This window comes from Phragmites australis, chromosome 7 (genome assembly GCF_958298935.1).
Source record: "Phragmites australis chromosome 7, lpPhrAust1.1, whole genome shotgun sequence".
NCBI classification, from domain to species: Eukaryota; Viridiplantae; Streptophyta; class Magnoliopsida; order Poales; family Poaceae; genus Phragmites; species Phragmites australis.
In genome coordinates this window covers 9516042-9535799 of record NC_084927.1, presented here as the reverse complement: position 1 = coordinate 9535799, position 19758 = coordinate 9516042, and the positions used below count along the sequence as shown (strand labels likewise).

Sequence of the window (19758 nt, the reverse complement as noted above, 5' to 3'; positions counted from 1 at the left end):
CGGTGCAGATCAGAAGCCTAACAAAAATGGTGAATGTACAAGTTTGTCTGATAAGCACAAACTCCATTCCAAGCTAATTTTCAACCAAGTTGTTCCAACTATGCTCTACAAGCCCATTAACCAAAGTTAAAGTAAGTTTCTTGAATTATCTCCTCTTTTATCTAGCTTGCGAGTAAAATCTTTGAGCCAACTCGTTAAATATATACATCCGTGATACGTTCATTTATGCGATCAATGCTGGTTTATTTTTTTCTCAACCAAAACTCAAAATTGTTTGTATTCGACATAAACAAGCCCAATCAGACTCTCATGGATGTACTATCATCAGTAATGAGTCTATATTAATGACGCGTTCAAAGTTAACAAATGTAATATCCGTCGTTAATGAGGATTATCACATATCATTAATAAGCTTTTCTAAGTTCGTGATCATTAATGGACTCGTCTGAAGCTCTCGCGCAATAGCGATAAGCACTTTAACAATTTACCACCACACGACTAACTGTTACCATCACAGTACCAAAACACCGAAATGCCTTGATACAAATAACTACACAATTACGCCACCTACAGGGCAGGGCTTCATGCCTAAAGCACAGCGAAGAACCACGATTTCAGTGCGTTCGCTCTCTGATCAATGTTTCGCCTTCTTCTCATCACTTCGATCCAGACAAACGGACGTTGATTTGCTTTGTGTCGTCGCTGCGAGCCAGAGAGAAGGTGCCCTTGGTGGTGAGGTTCTGGTAGGTGACGGACAGCTTGTACTCGCCCAGGAACGCGCTGAAGTTGAAGGAGCCGCGGTCGTTGGTGGCGCCCAGCACCTCCCTGGTCTGCCACTCCTCCAGGAGCCTGTCGACCACGTCTCCGGCGGGGAGGTTGGTGAAGTTCCCGTCCGTCAGGCACATCTGGTAGCAGCTGGCATTCCGGTCCATCGCCGTCCACAGCATTATGCCGTCCACCGATGGGTGCGCGAATCCTTCACGGAGCACCTCCTCCAAGTACGCAGCCTCCAACAAAGTATTTAATCGCGATTGAGTCGAGATAGCATCCATGGATGGATGAGGGCAGAAAAATTCGTTACCTGAGTTTTCTGATCGAAGGAGCTGCTTATGTCGATCTCGGTGAGCCAAATGGGAAGCCGGAGAGTGCCCAGCTTGTCGAGCACAGCGTGCACAAAGGGGATGTTGGGCTTACCGAAATGGCCCTCCAGCCCGATCCCCTCGAAGGTGACCCCGCCGTCGGCAAGCTGCCTGAGCCGCGAAACGTAGGAGTCGGCGCTGGAGCTGAGGTCGTCGCACACCTCCACGACGTTGAAGTCGTTGAGGAACAGCGTGGCCAGCGGGTCGGCGCGTTTGGCCGTGTTGAAGAACTCGGTGGTGGCGTTGCCGCCGAGCCGGTTCTCGTAGAAGTCGAAGTGCAGCATCTCGTTGCTGACGTCCCAGTGCACGAAGTCGCCCTTATACCGGGACAGCAGGCTCTCGATGCGGCCGGACACCGCGGCGCGCAGCTGGGAGCCGGTGAGGTTCTTGACCCAGGTCGGGGTGTACTTGGGGTCCTCCCAGAAGATGTTGTGCCCGCGCGCCATCACATCGTTGGACTGCACGAATTGCAGCAGCTGGTCCGCCGCCGTATAGTCCTCCTTCCCTGGGGACGGCTCCGTCGCGTACCACTTGAGCTCGTTCTCGAACACCGCCGCGTTGAACCGCTTATTGAACCATTCCTGCGGCAGCAATTACATAACAAACGGAGGAATTCAGCACCATGCATCCGAGGACTTTTTGATTGAATGGCTCATCGAATCGAACGTGCAGTTGTTACGCTGTTGATTTGCACAATTTTTTTGAGAATGAGTAACTACATGCCAAATTCAAAACTGAACCTCACGGTATGACGACAAAATGATATGCTATATATACTTATCAATATTCAACAACGATGATCGTGGAAAGGTCCATTGTCGAGAAAAAGGCTGGCAACCTGATAGGGCTTGTTTCCGATGATACTCTTGCTGATGGCAGAGCCAAAGGGGAAGTCTCGGGTGATCTGATGCACGGCGACTTTTGCCCCAACGACACGGCTACCGTTGACATCTGAGACATGGACGTTGACGAAGCGCTTCCGAATCTGACATGGAAGGCAAATGCTATACAGTCAGCTCCATGGTTCATGACAAGCTGAATCTTTTCTGATATGAACATTATTAATTTGGAGCGAGGGAGTGAAGTCTGATAGCAATGTACCTGTTGGATACGGTCCTCCCTGTTCTGATTCCATTGATCAGGTGAGAATGGTTGCAAGGAGGCGCTTCTGATTGAGATTGTGGAAGCGTTTGGGTTCGCAGTCTGCAGCAAATAAAACACGCGTGAGAACAAGCGGAGTTCGGCTCCATTTTGTCATGAACATTTGCCAGTGTCTTCTCAGAAAACAATGTCTCACTACTACCTCTATTTTCAAATAATTCTTACTGACTTTACTATTAAGCTTTGAGTAATAATAATTGTGTACCCATTTAGCTATCTAAAATAATATTGATAAATTTGCCATCAACAGTACTTTAAGGGTATTATATATATTCATAACTATTTATATATATTTGTTAACATATGTATAACTAATAATCATTTGCGGAAGGGGTAGAACTCACCTGAAAATAGAGGACCGAGGTTTCAGATGTGGAGTTGAGAGTAAAACCACCTTTGAGGAACGACCAGCAGTCGTTTCGCACGAGAGCCGTGCCGATGCACTGTGATCCTGCGTTTTCTAGCGTCAATATCTTTGCCTTCACATGAGCACTTGTTGGTCCAGCGATTTTCACCCAACCTGGAGAGAAGCGAGCGATAAAGTTTTGGAGGTTAACGAATACAATGAAATTTGAAGGCTAGTTTATGTTTGGCGCAATTAAATTATCCAGAAAATTCCAGACTATTGGCTACAACGGTTTGTAATATATTTCTATAATGGTTATATTTAACACTTTTATTTAGTGACATTGCTTATGAGATCATCTTTTAAGTAGTAATTATACTATCATTGTCTACTGTGTTAGGGCGTCTCAGCGGAGACTGTAAAACCGGCCGTATCACTGTTCAGCCATCCTTTTGCCATCAATGTTGCCCGCACCGTCTCCAGTGGAATCGGCTTCGTCTCTTTTTCCAGTGCTACAGCAAAACGGGCGGCAGCAGTGAGCGGCAAATTTGCGGATAGAAAGAGGAGCCCGTATCACTGTTTATAAAGTATGCGTCTAGGTTTGAGAGGGAGAATGAGAGTAATGAAAGTAGAAAATAGGGTAGCTGCTGGAGATGAAAAAAATATGAGATACTGTAATAGAGTTAAAGAATATTGTAATAATATTATAAAAGATAAATTTTTAAAATTTCTACTTAAGATAGCCTTACCCAACAGTTCCTTAACTATCCTATGTGTGGTGAACTTCTAACCGAGGATGATTAGAAGTTAACGAGGAAGCAAGATAAAGTTTTGGAGGTGCACCAAATACAATGAAATTCGAAGGCCAGTTTATGTTTAGCGCAATGAAATTATCCAAAATTCCAGACTATTGGCTACATGATTTGTAATATATTTCTATAATGGTTTATATTTAATGTTTTTATTTACTGACCATGCTTATGGGTCATCTTTTAAGTAGTAATTATGCTATCGTTGTGTATTGTGTTACCCAGCAGTTCCTTAACCATCCTATGCTTGGTGAACTTCTAACCGAGGATGATCAACAGGTACGTTCATTTGACATGCTTCAAACTTTTTGGACATTTGTACCAAAATTAGCAGGGAGTAATAGTATCTTTACTCACTAACTTAGTATGTTTGCTCTGTTGTAGATTTTTAAACACTTGGAGTCCAGATGTTGATGAATCTGAGGATATTAAATCATGTTGCTCTATTACTCTCGTAATTGAGCTTCTTTTGCACATGCAAGCTATTCCTTTTTGGTTTTTTAATGGTTTTAATATCTTTGATCTTGAACTAGCAGCCAGTTTCTTCCAATCCGTATTTTGAAGATAAAAAAACTAACAAAGATGTATTCTATGAGTAAAAACGGAACTATCACTACGTGAAGAAAATGTCTTAAGTGACGGATAATAACTGTCATAGGAACGATCACTAATGACTATTTTTGCCAAAGGTTATTCGGAGTGTCTTCGGTAAAACGGATCTAACTTTTGCATATGGACATCGATTTTGATGCTTTTTTTGACTCTACGGATATCTAAAAAAACTTGCATCCGTTTCTCCCCGACTTTACCGAGTTTGGCAAAACACGTGTTTGTGTCCATAGCCGTCATCCCTTGTATCAAATTTGAGCAGAAATGTACAATGAGGTTTTATTATAGTGCTGTTAAGGTGAGAAAAAAATAAGAGAAAAATAAAATAAAAATAAAAAATATTTGTGTCTACTACGCCGTCGTACCCAACAGCAGTTATAATTTTAGTGTTTACATTTATGCTTTTATGCGTAAATGTTCAGCTATAACATGGTTGTAACCTTTCTGCACAATATCTTTTTAGATCTGCATAATACGTTTAGTTTTAGTTAGGCAAATTAAGTAAGAAAAGACAGTACCTAGCCAGCTCTAATAACAGAGCTGAGTCATTAGTGACGAGTCATAATATGACATGTCACTTATGACTTGTCATTAATAACGGGTTGTAATATCATTCGTCACTTATGACTGGCCTAGGAAGACCTGTTATTGATGATAAGTCATAAGTGATGGGTCGTAACATGACCCGTCACTAATGACTAGTCTAGGATGATCCATCACTGATGAGTTGGTCATTAGTGACAGGTCACAACTTCGCTCATCACTAATGTCATAAATGACGGATAACTTTATGACCCGTCACTGATGACCTGTCATAAGTGATGGGTCATGGTTTGGCTCCAATCTGAGACTACATAAGTGACGGGTGTAATATGACCTATTCCTTATGACTCTTAAGTGATGGGTCATGACGACTCGTCACTTATGTAGTGTCTTATTTGTCTGTTTTTGACGTAGTGAATCTCAGTAAAGGCTACCTCCATTAAGTGTAAGGCGGGAGGATGAGAGCAGTATTGGAGACCGGATAAAGGCGGTGGTGGAGTGTGGTGTGTGGGGACGGGTTTGAGTAAAATTAGGATCAAGGTCACATATGTGACATAGTATTGACGAGATCTGACGACCATACAAAAGATGAGTGGCATTGAATTCAGTTTTAATGAAAATATAAGGGCCTAAGTATTGTCTCTAACTCCATATTTTGTTAATATAGATATTGGATGTGAATAATGTCTTTGGCTTCGTGGTCTAATCTTTCGTGTGAAGTAAAATCAATATCGTTTGTCAAATTTAGAAATACTTCCTATCATGTGTGTTCTCATTGCAACGTACAGGCACAATAATAGTATATAAGAGTATCTAGCAATTTCGTTACTTTTGAATGAGTACAAAATTGGTTCTGCTCTGCTCTAAAAAATGACTTGTATAATCTACACTACTATGAAAAATGTCATTTTGTTAGGTTATGCAAATGCAAGGCTAGACAAAAAGAACCATATTCGCCATTGCGATCTTGATTCAATTGTTAGCCTAATTTTACTCAAACAATCAGTATGTAACAAAAACGTATACTTCCGCACAGAAAAATGGAATGTGTTGGATTGGCTAGACCAAAACTGTTACTTGACGTCAAAGAAAATACTTCCACATCCAACATTTTTCTTGCAACTCCCTTACAATCATGTTTTTTTTTTCCAAATCCAACCTACAGCAGAACTAACCATTGTACTAATAAGAAGAAAATCCTGATGAGCTAGGTTGCTCAGTTAATTAAAGGAAAACCAAACCAAAACCATAATACAACAGACTATCTACCTAGCCAAACTAGGCTCAAAGCACCACAACAATAACCCAAAACCCCTAACTAAATACATAGCTAAACTAGGTCTGAGATGGTACATAATGCCGCAGAGTAGCTAAAAAGTCAAAACAAAACCAACAGTCACCTCAAAACGTGAGGAAGTCAGCTCCCAGATGACACCTCCAACGAGGGCGTGACCCCAAAGACGCCGTTGTTGCACATTCCGATAACCGGAATTGGGTTTTTATCAGGAGAGCCTCCTGGAATAGTTATGAAAATACCATAGCACTGCCTCTAGGGAGGGAGCAGCGCCTGAGGGCATCACTAGCATCGGCATTGACATGAAGCCGAGCAGGGCTTTTCGTGTGGTGCTCCCGCAACCACCAAGGTCAAAGGGGGAGGGGGACCTGTGCACCGTTCCTCCAACTTGACCATCGCCATCCTCAAGTCATTTGACACACCGATGATTTAGGCTTAGAAACCGGCTATACACTGTGGGGGAATACCATCGCACGAAACTTGAGAGAGAAAAATAGAAGCAGTACCATGATGAACCATAAGCTACACCATGAAAACCATGACAAGCAAATACTGCTAGGACCACAGTGAGCAACGGTGAAGGGCGAAAGTGCAGAGAATCAATCGGTCACCCAAACACGGTGTCGTACACTAGCGACAGCTCACAGATCCCGATGGTAGCACGTAGGTCTAGCCGTCGGGCACAACTGGCACTATGTCGATGCACGGATCTGGTCGCGCGGGCACCACTGATGTGCAGAACTGGCCGCGCGGGCACTGCCGGCGACATGATGTGGTGCATATCCATCCTTCAGGCGCTAACAAAACGTAGATCCATCCACCAAGATCCAGCCACCGGACGCAGATCCGGCCATCGGACGCTAACAAGGAGAGAAGCTGCGACGGCTGCTACTTGGTGCCGCCGCCACCGCTAGCCAGCGATGACGACGATGGCCGCGCCAAGAGGCCCAGCAGGGGTGGGAGAGCGGGGCATCGAGGACACCCCATATCACCTCAGGAGGCGACACGGGGCCTATGGGGGTTATTCCCATCGTTTCTCACAATCATGTTTTAAAACCCTGTAGTTCAAGTGTGAGCCACCCGTCTAAACGATTTGAGACATCCGAGCACCCATTTCGATCCGTAGTTGTAGGCGAGTTGCATATCAAGCTATAACATGTGCAGAGGCTCACAGTTGGGCGAGGCCAAAATGGCAAAATGTGCAATGGTCTGGGGTGACCTATGCTGGCCACCCACCCAGATCAAGCTCACCCTCCCTCCTCCCCCCGCGCTGCACCGCCGGCCATGTCGCTACAAAACTGCGTTACACCGCTCGGGTTACACTTGTCCCACGGAACGAATCGGCGGTCCGGGCTCCGGTGCCGAGGGCCCTCGCCCCCATGCTGGTCCCTGGCCCCGCACGCTTTCGACGTTCTGGAACGGCGGCTGGTGAATATCCCTCACGCGCGCAGGCCGTTTGCGCCATGGACGCACGCCGCTCGTTTTGCTTTGCCGCTGTCCGCGTGCAAATCTTGGCCCCCAACACCACACCACACCACACCCCGCCCCACGGGCCACGGCTGGCCCTATGCGAACATGCGCCGCGCGCGGGTCGTCCGCTTGTCCGTTTTAATTGCTCGGGCGCGTTGCCTTTTGTTGCTACTGCTTGGTTCCTACCTGTGAGACGCTAAACGCTGGAAGGGTGAGGTCGGTTTCCACCGCCCTAATTCCTCATGTCGCTTTGCTGATTTTGGCCGACGCTTTTCCAGAGGCTGCTGATTCGTTTCATTTCTTCTTTTTGGAGCCCCTATCAGCGTGCGGACGAGCACCCTCATTCTTTGAGGCTATGTGTGAAGGAGAAGAAGAAGAGGAGGAAAACAGAAGAAGAGGAGAGGAAAAAGAAGAGGGAGAAAGAAGTGGAGCTCCTTACCCGACTGCCCTGCATCCGCCACTAGTCTAGAGTGTGGTGCTTGAGATGTATCAACTAGAGAACTCCAGCAAGCATTCATACTGAGAGAATACTACAGCTCAAGGAAGTAGTTGCGTACTGATACTTCCCTTTAGGTAGGTTCAAGGAGTAAAATGGAGATCAACAATTATTATATTTATCATTAAAGCTGGAGATCAACATTTTTTTTTTTGTTAAAGCTGGAGACCAACAGTTATCTTGAACCTCTAAGAAGAGAAACTGGCATAAGTAGGCAAAGCTTTTTGTACAGGTGTTCGGTGCAAATTTTGCAAAAACACCCTTTCTTTTCCATCCAAATCAGAGTTTGGAAATATCTATAGAATTGTAGTATTTATTCACTCCAATAACTCTCCTTTCACGGTTCATATTTTATTTTTGAATAATCTTTTCACCATATTTTATTCAGAATTTTTATGGATTCAATTGTATGTTTCAACTATTACGCCTTTTTTTTACTCCAGCCTATAATCTATTTCTCATTGACTGAAAATTCTGGACTACTCTTCTACTCGATTGAAAGTAAGTATTTCCAAAGAATTCACATTTACGGTTGGCACAAATCTGGAACTAACATTTTCTACATATTTTTAAATTAGGCAAATCCCTTGTAAAGGGATAAATTCATGCCACTAAATGAATCAACTAGCTCCAAAATTTTCCTACCTTGATCACTAAACAAGTAAAATTAGTGTGCAACTACAGGAATTTAAGGAGATGCATGGAATATTTCACTTACAAGAAAAGCTGTATGCGGTTGCCGCAGACATATTGTAGAGCACAAATGCTGGCGAGTAGTTCCCTTCGTCGTCTGTTCTGAAGTCTGTTATTTTGGTCGCCCAACGCAGGATGCCACCATTGTACAGAGCAGGCTCAGGGTGAGGTTTGCACTGAAAAGAGAAAAAAAGGTTCAACGAGAGAGAGAGAGAGAGAGAGAGAGAGAGAGAGAGAGAGAGAGAGAGAGAGAGAGAGAGAGCATGCCTCAGTGTAAGCTCTGTAGTCGTATCGCACTCCCTCTGCATGCAGGCAACGGCAAAATTAATCAGCGCTCCAAAACCCAAATGCTCATTGCTCACAGAACTAACTCACTAGAAGCTCATGGCTGCATGCTCGCTCTTTTCCAGGGACTCACCAGATGAAGCTCGTCGAGCCAGCGATTCAGCTGTGAGAAGCAGAAAGCTGGCTAGAATAAACACCTTCCGAGCAGGAGGAAGAAGTGGCGTTGCAGCCTCCATGACTTGCAGATCTTAGGATACTACGATAACTCAAGATCTAGGTGCAGAACACGAGCACACAGTGTGTGCTTCTCTCGCGCGTGATTCCTCCTTGGCTCTATGTGTGCGCACTGCGCACAGCAGATATATATAGTACGGAAACAAAGCAAAGCACCAGCTGCATACCTAAAGACTTCAGCCAGATAATCAGTTTTCATTTACTGGAATATGAAAAGTAAAAGGATTTTTAATCCTATATGAGAAATGGTTTCTATTTCTAATCCTACTGCAAATGGGGCATATAGAGTCAGGGGGAATGGTCATATATGTCAAGCCAACCCAAGCAATCAAGCAACAAACAATCTCATCGACAGCAAGTAGAAGCAACTAGGGGTGAGATGATTAGAAGTCAGATTATTCATTAGCAATATAATTTTATATATGTCCAAATTCCGGGAGTCGAAAAGATATGTCTAAGAAGTTGCGTGAGAGGGCAAACAATCTCTTGTAAACATTTGAGGATGCCTGCTTAAAATAAATATAGTCCAGACTCTACATCCGTAGATGTATGTGACCCATACTTATTACACTGTTCAACTAAACATGCAACCATACTTTGTTCAACAAATACCCTACGTTGCCATCACACATGAGTGGAAAAAAATTAAGCACAAATACGATTACTAAACTTCCATATATTTTTAGCGAAGATCTCCATTGTTATGATCTCCAATAGGCTGTATGTAGCTCTCATACTTTGTATTCTTTCTGCCTTTCGAAACAAAGCCCGAGAGCAGATCCAATATGTTCCCTTAAAGATCACCTGCAAAAAAGATTCAACATTTGCATTCTTAAATATTATATCATTCCGATGAAGGCACATTGCCCAGCACATGGAACTATGAGCCAAAGATATTGGTTACACTAGTTGGAGGCCTTAAGCCAAAGGTTATATGAATAACTCTCCAAATAAACCTAGCAAAAAGATAGTCAATGAAGAGATGTTGTATTATTTCCATGTTATAACAAAAACAACATTTTTCACTACCTTTTCAATTTCTTTTTACAAGGTTATCCTTTGTAAGAGTGACTCCCTGAAGTAAGAACCACAGAAAGATTTTGATCTTTAGAGGAAGTTTAAGCTTCCACATATAGCGATTGTACAGATAAGATCAGAATCTATAATAGCCGAATACATTGATTGTACTGAAAAGAGTCCCGTCTTATGTAATATCCATGAGGAAGTATTTGGTTGATCTGTGAGATGTGCCATAGCAACCTTATCAACCAAATCCTTCCACTCCTCTTGTGTGTTTCCCTCTAGCACTCGGCGAAAAGAAACATTAAGAGGGTCATATGTAATAACTTCCACTACTGTAGCATGTTTTTGTCGAACGATGTTATACAAGGTTGGATATTGATCTCTAAAAGATCTATTTCCCAACCATTTGTCCTCCCAGAATCTAACTTGAGTGCCATCTTGTATCCTAAATCTTCCAAAACGGAGAAACAAAGGTTTGATACTCATTAGTCCTGATCAAAACCGTGAGTCACTGTGTTTTCCATTGACTTGTGCAATATTTTTGCAACCGAGGATTTTTTTTTTTAGTAATTGTTGCCAAACACCATATTTGCTTATTAGTTTGAACAACCGGCTTAGGAGACATTTATTCTGGATTTCAAGGTCCAGAATGTCCAAACCTCCTTGGTCTTTGGGTCTACAAATAATGTTCCACTTAGCAAGGCTATACTTTTTTTTATGTTCATCTCCTTGCCAGAAAAATCTAGACCTATAGAAATCTAGCTTCTTGATAATTCCTTTTTGAACTTCAAAGAAAGAGAGCCTGAACATTCATAAGCTACTAAGAACTGAGTTGATGAGCACTAGCCTGCCCCCGTAAGATAAGTGTTTACCGTTATAGGTGCTAAGCTTTTTTTTTAAAAATCTATCCTCAATCATTTTCCAGTATTTGTTGAATATCTTCTTATGGTGCATTGGTATTCCAAGATATCATAACATATATTCACCCATTTCACATCCAAACAATTGTGAGTAGAGGTATTCATATTCTTTCGCTTCCCTATAATAGAATAATTCACTCTTATGAAAATTGATTTTAAGGTCAGATAATTGCTCAAATGCACAAAGCAAGAGTTTCATATACTTAGCCTGTTCAAAATCATGATCCATAAATAAAATAGTATCATCTGTGTATTGTAGGACAGAAAGACCATCATCAATCAAATGTGGATTGACACTTGAAATTTGTCCATTTTCTTTCACCCTTGCTATTAGTATGACTAACATATCTACAACCATATTAAAGAGAATAGGTGATAATGGATCACCTTGTCGCAAACCTTTCTTTGTTTGGAAGTATCGACCAATATCATCATTAACCTTTACTCCTACACTACCCCCCCCCCCCATGACAAACTATTCTATCCAGTTGCACCACGTGGGGGAGAAACCCTTCATGCAAAAGGCCTGTTGGAGAAAAAGCCATTTGACTTTGTTGTAAGCCTTTTCAAAGTCAAGTTTTAGGATGACCATTTAGCTTTTTCCGATGCATTTCTTGGATGGTTTCATGTAGTATCACAACACCTTCTATTATGTATCTATCAGGCATGAAAGCTGTTTGAGTTGGTCTGATCACCTTTTGTGCTACCTTAGTGATTCTATTAAGACCAACTTTAATAAAGATTTTGAAGCTAACATTCAATAGACAAATTGGTCTATATTGAGTGATTTGCATTGCTTTCGACTTTTTTGGTAAGAGTGTTATTATTCTGAAATTAAGACTGTATAAACGCAAGGTTCCATTGTGGAATTCATAAAACAGTGCCACGACGTCTGCTTTTATAACTTCCAAAAAACTTGGTAAAATTCCACAGGGAAACCATTAGGCCTAGGTGCTTTGTTATGTTCCATTTGGAATATTGCCTCTCTTACCTCTTTCTCTGTGAAATCTTGTGTTAACATCTCATTTTCATTATTAGATACCTGTGGTATGTCCCCCATTTGATCCTCAATTAATGAGAATATACTCTTCTCTGGGGGGCCAAAAAAGTTATTATAATACTGAGTTATGTATGTTTTGAGTTCATTATCTCCTTTAGTTATTTGATCTCCATCTTCAAGTTGGAAAATTCTAGTTTTCCTATGTTTGCCGTTTGCTACTAGCTGGACGTACTTTGTATTCGCATCCCTTCTAATAACTTCAATGTTTTACACCGCTGGAACCATTTGATCTCTTCGTCTCTAAGGAGTTGTAATAGCCTTTCCTTGAGATATTGTTTGGGATCATGCTCATATGGTTGGAGCAACATAGTTTATTGGAACAGCATAAGCTCCACTAAGATTCTTAGCCCATCCCCTTAGATACTGGCGTAGTCTCCTTATTTTGTTTTTCCATTTTTCCAATGGAGTAGTACCTCGCATTTCTTTATGCCACACCTGAGCCACTAAATTAAAGAAACTGTCATGTGTTAACCAACTTAATTCAAATTTGAATAGATGTTGGCTACCACTGTCATGTGTGATCTGGTATTTCTCTTGTGAGTGCTTGGACCATTGCCCTTGGGAAATGTAAGTCCCATTCGGTGCTCACAAGTATTCTATCGAGTTTTTCAAATGTTGGTACCTCTCGAGTATTGGCCCATGTGAATTTACAACCCGATAGCTCTAGCTCTCGCAGGTTCAAACTATTTATTATAGAATTGCACAAGGAGGACTAACGGTCATCAAATCTATTGTTGCTCTTTTCAACAGGGCTCCTTAAGATATTAAAACTCCGCCTATCATCATTGGTACTATCTTATTACAACAAAAATGTACTAACTCGGTCAAAAAAGATTCCTTATCCTCTAGTTATGCTGCACCATACACTGCAATGAGACACCACTGGAAACATCTATCTTGTTTTTAACTTGGACCTTAATATGATAATCACCATGTGTAATAAGACCTATGTCAAAAGTTTCCGGATTAACCGACTCAGCCTCCCGAAGGCTCAACCTCCCAAAACTCGCTCCCCCGAGACCTCGGTCTCCGAAGCCTCGGTCCCCAGAAGCCTCGGCCTCCTAAAGCCCCGGCTTTCTGGAGTCCTGCCTCCCGAAGCCTTCACCTCCTGTAGCCATACCTCTCGAGGCCCCCACCTCGGGCTTCTCAGGCCGCCTTCCCGAAGGCTACAAGGTGAGTCAGCAGGCCTTAAAAAAGATCTGCCGGAAGGGGAGCCCCGGTCGTGCTTTGCATGTAAGGAAGTGACCGGCATTAAACGCCTAGGCTGATGGACGTCGCTCTGATACTCCGGCATAATGGAGGCTATCCTGACACCCCTGACAGTGCGGCACCGGGCCTCAATTGGCGACCGGCTCGCTGTCTTCAGGGGGCAGGCACTACGATAGTTACTACGGTGGATATTTGTCTCCCAGATAGGGTAGAAAGTAGTTATCCGGGATAAGGCTCAGTAATTCGGTCGGGTCCCAGATATTTGTACATTATGATAACTTGTACGCCAAGCTATGCACGGCTTTATAAATAGAGGGCCATTGTCATCTAGGAAAAGGAGGACGGAGCTAGACAGCAAAAAGACACAGAGGTGAAAACACACGAAGTCACGCTATGATACTCCTCCCAGGTCGATCCATTTTTTCTACCATCAATATATTCGTGGTGTTCCTTCCTCTTAAACTTCGTCTCCAAGCTTGAATCTCCTCCTTGGAAGAAACTCTCGCCGTACCTGCTGGGGCAAGACGAACTCTTGCTCCAACAGCGCGCTGTCCGTGGTGACTCGAACACAGAAGTGCTAGAAGAGGTAGGAATCTACTAGGAGAACGATCAAGGCGCTAGCCAAAACCGCCATACCCACCGTTGCAAGCATGCAACCAAAAGCATGGCTGTCTCAGCCATGCACACCGTATGCATGCTCCAGCCCCGTTGCCGTGTGGGATGGCGTTCCTCCGACCTTGGCCAACGTAGAACCCTGGGTCAGTACAGGAACTCCAGACGGCGCGGAGACCTTTCAGCCTCTACATGACAAAGACCTCACCGCGTCAGGAGAGGACGTGGCCGAAGCCATAGCCAAGCAGGATGCCTTCTAGTGGTTCTGGGCGGTCCAACCCAGGAGTGTTCCTGCCTGGGCTTGGTCCCAAAGTATCCCCTTCGACCACACCTGGGATACCCTGAGCGAGCCAACATCTTCGGAAAGTCTGTCCACCCAGCGCCCTCCTTAGGCCCCTCAGGTGAAAGAGTGTTCCAAGGAGACGCAGGGCTTCAGGGTGCACGGACCCCACCAGTGCCTCCGATGCTGCCGTCGTAACGCCAACCGTGCGCAGGGAACCCCAAGCCCACCTCGTCCGGGGAGGCATAGTTAGAACCATTTCGGCTCCAAAAGCCGGTTCACCGGGCAGCCTCGATGGTCTCCCAAAGAGGAAGGAGACCCTGGGGAAACCACGGGCTCTAGGACACACTGCCTTCGGCAGCGACCCCAACGATAATCCAAGCTCCGGAGGCACACGGGTGCATCTTGCATGGACCAGGGCGCGGCACAACACCAACGACTACCACACCCTCATGACCTTCAGGGAGGAATACCTCGGAAGGCAAGGAGAATACCTGGCCACGGAAGGAGCAAGCGAAGGACGACGCAGAGTTTCGAGGCCTAGGGAAAACTCCCGGGCATATCCCCAGCCCCTTAACCCTGCACCATCACTACCAACCCTACTACCAATTGTACTATATCTAGCAACAAGAACTAGGTCGGGGACACGCCGTCACCAAGCTCCGAAAGGAGTACCTCTGGAGCCGGGTAGCAGCTAAGGGCTGAGGGGGTCGCGGACCACCTCTCCCGCCTAGCCCTCAACTTTGCCTCCAACATGCTGTCGCTAGGCTCTGGATGGAGTACCTCCGGAGCCGGCCAGCGGCTAAGGGCCGAGGCGGTCGAGCACCGCCTCTCCTAGCTAGCCTTCGACTACGCCTCCAACATGTCGTCGCCAGGCTCCGGACGGATTACCTTCGGGGCCGGACAACGGCTAAGGGCTGAAGGGGTCAAGCACCACCTTTCCTAGCCTAGCCACAGGCTTCGAGTCCTCCAAGCCTCACAATAGAGGCCTTATTCCTACAAAGGTACGCCCACTGTTAACTATCAATAGTTTACCTAGTGATCCATCTTTCATACAGCAAGGTTAGATTATATTGGAGGCCTCTAATCTTACTGCTAGAAGTCTTTTGCAATAGATAGCCACTAGGTAGAGGTAGTAGAACTTAAGTTACATCCTCATTTAGCATGAATAGTTATACAACCTAGCTACGTTTTATACTACAATCAGCCTCTTATTGCCAATAGTAGACTGCAAAACTTAGCTAGTATAACCATGCAAAATCCCTACACTCCCGTAGACGCATCGTGCCTAGGTAGCCTGGGGGCGGGTCTGCCCAGGTTTCCTGGAAGGCATTGTGCGGCCTCATAAGTGTAGTTGTCACGTATCAAGGGATTTCTTTAATAGACCGTGTTGTGGCGCCACCCGTAGGACATCTTCGGGTGGCGTGACAAGCCCACGTACCGCCAACGTAGCATGCCTAGGTCACCAGGAAGGCAAGATTGCCTAGATTTCCTGGAAGGCATTGCGTAGTCTCGGTAGAAAGTGAGGCCCACACACCGCGGGCGCCGCTTATGCCTAGGTCACCTGGAAGGAAAATTATGCCTAGGGTGCCCTGGAAGGCATTTGCATAGCCTCGGGTGTCGAAGCCACGCCCCGGGGGATGTCCTCTGTGGCAGAGATGCGGTGCTCCGAGGAATGCTGTCGCAAAAATCCTCGTTGCACGACATGCCTACACACCATGGGCGTAGCATGCCTAGGTCACTTGGAAGGCAAGACTGCCTAGGTTTCCTGGAAGGTATTGTGTAGCCTCGATAGTGTGTAGATGCCGGTTATCAAGGGACTTCCTTGGTAATGTAGTTGCGGCGCCCCTGGGGGATTTCTCCAGAGGCGTGACAAGCCCACGCACCAGTTAGCATTGCTTGCCTAAACCCAAGGTCACCTAACAAGGTTTCCCAGAGAGTAGGCTTTGCCCTGGTAGGCAGTGGTGCCCACACACCACGGGCATAGTATGCCTAGGTCACCTTGAAGGCAAGACTGCCTAGGTTTCTTGGAAGGTATTGTGTAGCCTCGATAGTGTGTGGACGCCGCATATCAGGGGACTGCCCTGATGTGAGGATGCGATGCTTTGAGGAATGCTGTCGCAAGGAATCCCTTTGCACGACATGCTTATACACCGCGGGCGCAGCATGCCTAGGTCACCGCTAAGGTATCGAGCCTAGGTTTCTTGAAAGGTATTGCATAGCTTCGATCGTATAAATGCCACGCACAAGGGCACATCCTTGGTGGATAGTGTTGCGGTACACCGCAGGCATTTCCTCGGGAGCACGACATGCCTACACACCGCGAGCGTAGCATGCCTAAGTCACCTGGAAGGCAAGACTGCCTAGGTTTCCTGGAAGGTATTGCATAGCTCCGATAGTGTGTAGGGCCTTCGGCATTAATACATGCCAAGAAACCTTACAAAACCTCCGACAAAAATGGAGAGTCTTACAAAAACCTCCGACAAAAACAGAGTCTTACAAAATCTCCGGCAAAAACGGAGAACCTTACAAAACCTTCGGCAAAAACAGAGAGTCTTACAAAAACCTCCGATAAAAACAGAGAGTCTTACAAAACATCCGACAAAAACGAAGAATCTTACGAACCTCTGGCAAAAACGGAGTCTTAAAAAAACCTCCGACAAAAACGGAGAGTCTTACAAAACCACCGGCAAAAACGGAGAACCTTACAAAACCTCTGGAAAAAATGGAGAACCTTACAAAAACCTCCGGTAAAAACGGAGAACCTAACAAAACCTCCGGCAAAAATGGAGAACCTTACAAAACCTTCGACAAAAACAAAGAACCTTACAAAACCTCCGCACAACGGAGAGTTTTACAAAACCTCCGGTAGAAACGGAAAATTTAACCAAACTCCGCACAACGGAGAGCTTTATCAAATCTCCTCACAACGGAGAATTTACCAAACCTCCACCAAAACGGAGAGACTTCCAAAAACCACCGCAATGGGGATGTTTTCTAAAAACTCCACCAGGCGAAAAGTTTCTGAAAGGACCTAACGGGAAGAGTACCCTGGCATCTTGAAGGCAAATGCCTCTGTGCTGAAGGGGTACGAAACCCACTGGCCTCCAAAGGGCACAGCACACATATCAAAGGGGTATAAAAATTTCCCTCCTTATAGGGAAAGGTATGACCCGCGTGACTCAAACACGTATGGTAAAAGGTAAAATTATTACCCTACCATCTCTTTTAAAGACACATTTCATACGTCATTTTATGAGTGTTATACTAACATTTAATAAAAGCCCACGCTGTGTGTCACGGGAAACATAGTAGAACCCTCAACTGTCCATTGCAGAGGCCACAAATTCATTGCAGCGGCTAAGGACCTAGGAGGTCACGGACCACCTCTCCCACCTGGCCCTCAGCTTCGCCTCCGATAAGCTGTCGCCAGGCTCCGGGTGGAGTACCTCCAGAGCTGGGCAATGGCTAAGGGCCGAGGGGGTCGTAGACCATCACTCCCGCCTGGCCCTCGGCTTCGCCTCCAACACACCATCGCCAAGCTCCAGATAGAGTACCTCCGGAGCCGGGTAGCGGCTAAGGGTCGAGGGGGTCGCGAACCACCTCTCCCGCCTAGCCCTCGGCTTCACCTCCGACACACCGTCGCCAGGCTCCGAACAGAGTACCTCTAGAGCTAGGAAATGGCTAAGGCCCGAGGGGATCACGGACCACCTCTCCCGCCTAGCCCTTGGCTTCGCCTCAGACACGCCGTCGCCATGCTCCAGACGGAGTACCTCCAAAGCTGGGCAACGGCTAAGGGCCGAGTGGGTCGCGGACCACCACTCCTGCCTGGCCCTCGGCTTTGCCTCCGACACTTCATCACCAGGCTCCGGACAGAGTACCTCCGGAGCCGGGGAACAGCTAAGGGCTGAGGGGGTCGCGGACCACCTCTCCTGCCTGGCCCTCGGCTTCGCATCCAACATGCCATCGCTAGGCTCCAGACAGAGTACCTCCGGAGCCGGGCAACAGCTAAGGGCTAAGGGGGTCGCGGACCACCACTCCCGCCAGGCCCTCGGCTTCGCCTCCGACACGCCGTCGCCAGGCTCTGGACGGAGTACCTCCAGAGTTGGGCAACGACTAAGGATTGAGGGGGTCGCGGACCACCTCTCCCATCTAGCCTTCGGCTTTGCCTCCAACAACACTGCCGCCATGCTTTAAACAGATTGCCTCCGAAGCCAGGCAGTGGCTAAAGAACCCGAAGGGTTAGGGACCACCTCCGGAGCTTGTCTGCAAAGGTTCCAGATGGACTTCGCTGAGTCAAAAATCTGGAACAAATTGGGAAGAAGGCCCGACCGGTGCCGAGCCCAAGGAGTACGCAATATCCGGGAACAAGAAGGTCGCCACTGCTTCACCCGACCCTCCTTAGTTACCCTACGTATCTACCACCACCAGATTCCGGAGGCCACCCCTCCCCCAGAAGGAATGAAACCGGCGATGATCTATGTGAAGGCTCGGTACCTCGGTCATCCGAAAAACTAGCCATTGCCTATGAAGGGGACGAAGAAGTGCGGCTCGAAGGCACGAAGGCACACACACACATACGGTCACCCTTTCGAAAGATACCCTTGCACTCCGATATAGAAAGAGACACAACCATCTAGAGGACACATATAAAAGTGACATTACAGAAATTGCTGCGAAGAAGATAGACCCCGACAGAGCAAAACAGGGTGAGAAATAGTACAAGGTGACTAAGCCAAGCCATGGGCCCACAGCAAGGCCATGGTCGACCGTGAGACATGAATGCCTCACGACATCACCAAAAACTCCCTCCATGAGACGGCCTTCACCTCCTACGGGTCCCAGTAGGGGTCACGCATGGGACAGCGTATGTGCCTCATCTATGACCGGCCACTGCGGAAGCCGATATAAGTAGCTGGCTCCCGAGCTATCGGAGGACAAAGAAGAGTCCAAGGAGGTCACCGATGGGGCCTTCTCTCTCGCCTTCCCGGCCTCCTCCTTCACCGTCGTCTCTACAGATGCCTGCTCGCTCCCCCCCCCCCCCCCGCAGGAGATCCCAGTCTATCTCCTCATCTTCATTGGAGATATCGATGATCTCGACGGGCATGGCCTACCCAGCCAAAGGTCGGGCTAGAGCGGCAGGCGGCCGTCTCCCCTGCAGAGATGGAAGCGGTGTTGCCATCGGCGCCTCTACCGATGACCAAAATGGTCCGGCTCCTGAAGAAGCTGTCGAGATCATTGACATCTCCGAAGAGGATAAGAAGGAAGACGATGCCATACTCAAGTCAAGGTTAACTACTCACTCGTAGGACTGAGGAGAATCCAGCCGAGTGACCCTAGCTTTATACCCAGGCCAAGCAGCCATGTAAGCTCGGAAGATGAAGCGGAACCAACATCGCGACGTCCCCCATTGAATGCCTCAGGGGAACATGGCCATGCCCCGGTCGTTCCACCTGCACGTGGCAGCGTTCCATGATGAATGCCTCATTTTCTCGCACGGACGTCCCGTCACATTAATAACCCAGACTCCTTTTCGGCGTGTGACAGGGTCGTGGACACAAGACCCTAAACGACC

At 46.4% G+C, this 19758-nt stretch overlaps 1 protein-coding gene across 1 annotated transcript; it reads right to left on the bottom strand.

Moving 5' to 3' along the window:
* Positions 1–376: 376 nt before the first annotated feature.
* On the bottom strand, positions 377–9280 carry LOC133923964 (endo-1,4-beta-xylanase 5-like). The gene is made up of 8 exons (XM_062369293.1): positions 8979–9280; positions 8828–8862; positions 8586–8736; positions 2645–2820; positions 2241–2342; positions 1978–2124; positions 1082–1720; positions 377–1007 (listed from the first exon to the last, which is right to left on the bottom strand). Exons 1-8 carry the CDS (start codon positions 9079–9081, stop codon positions 657–659), a joined length of 1704 nt encoding a protein of 567 aa, XP_062225277.1. The 5' UTR covers positions 9082–9280; the 3' UTR covers positions 377–656.
* Between the last annotated feature and the right edge of the window lie 10478 nt (positions 9281–19758).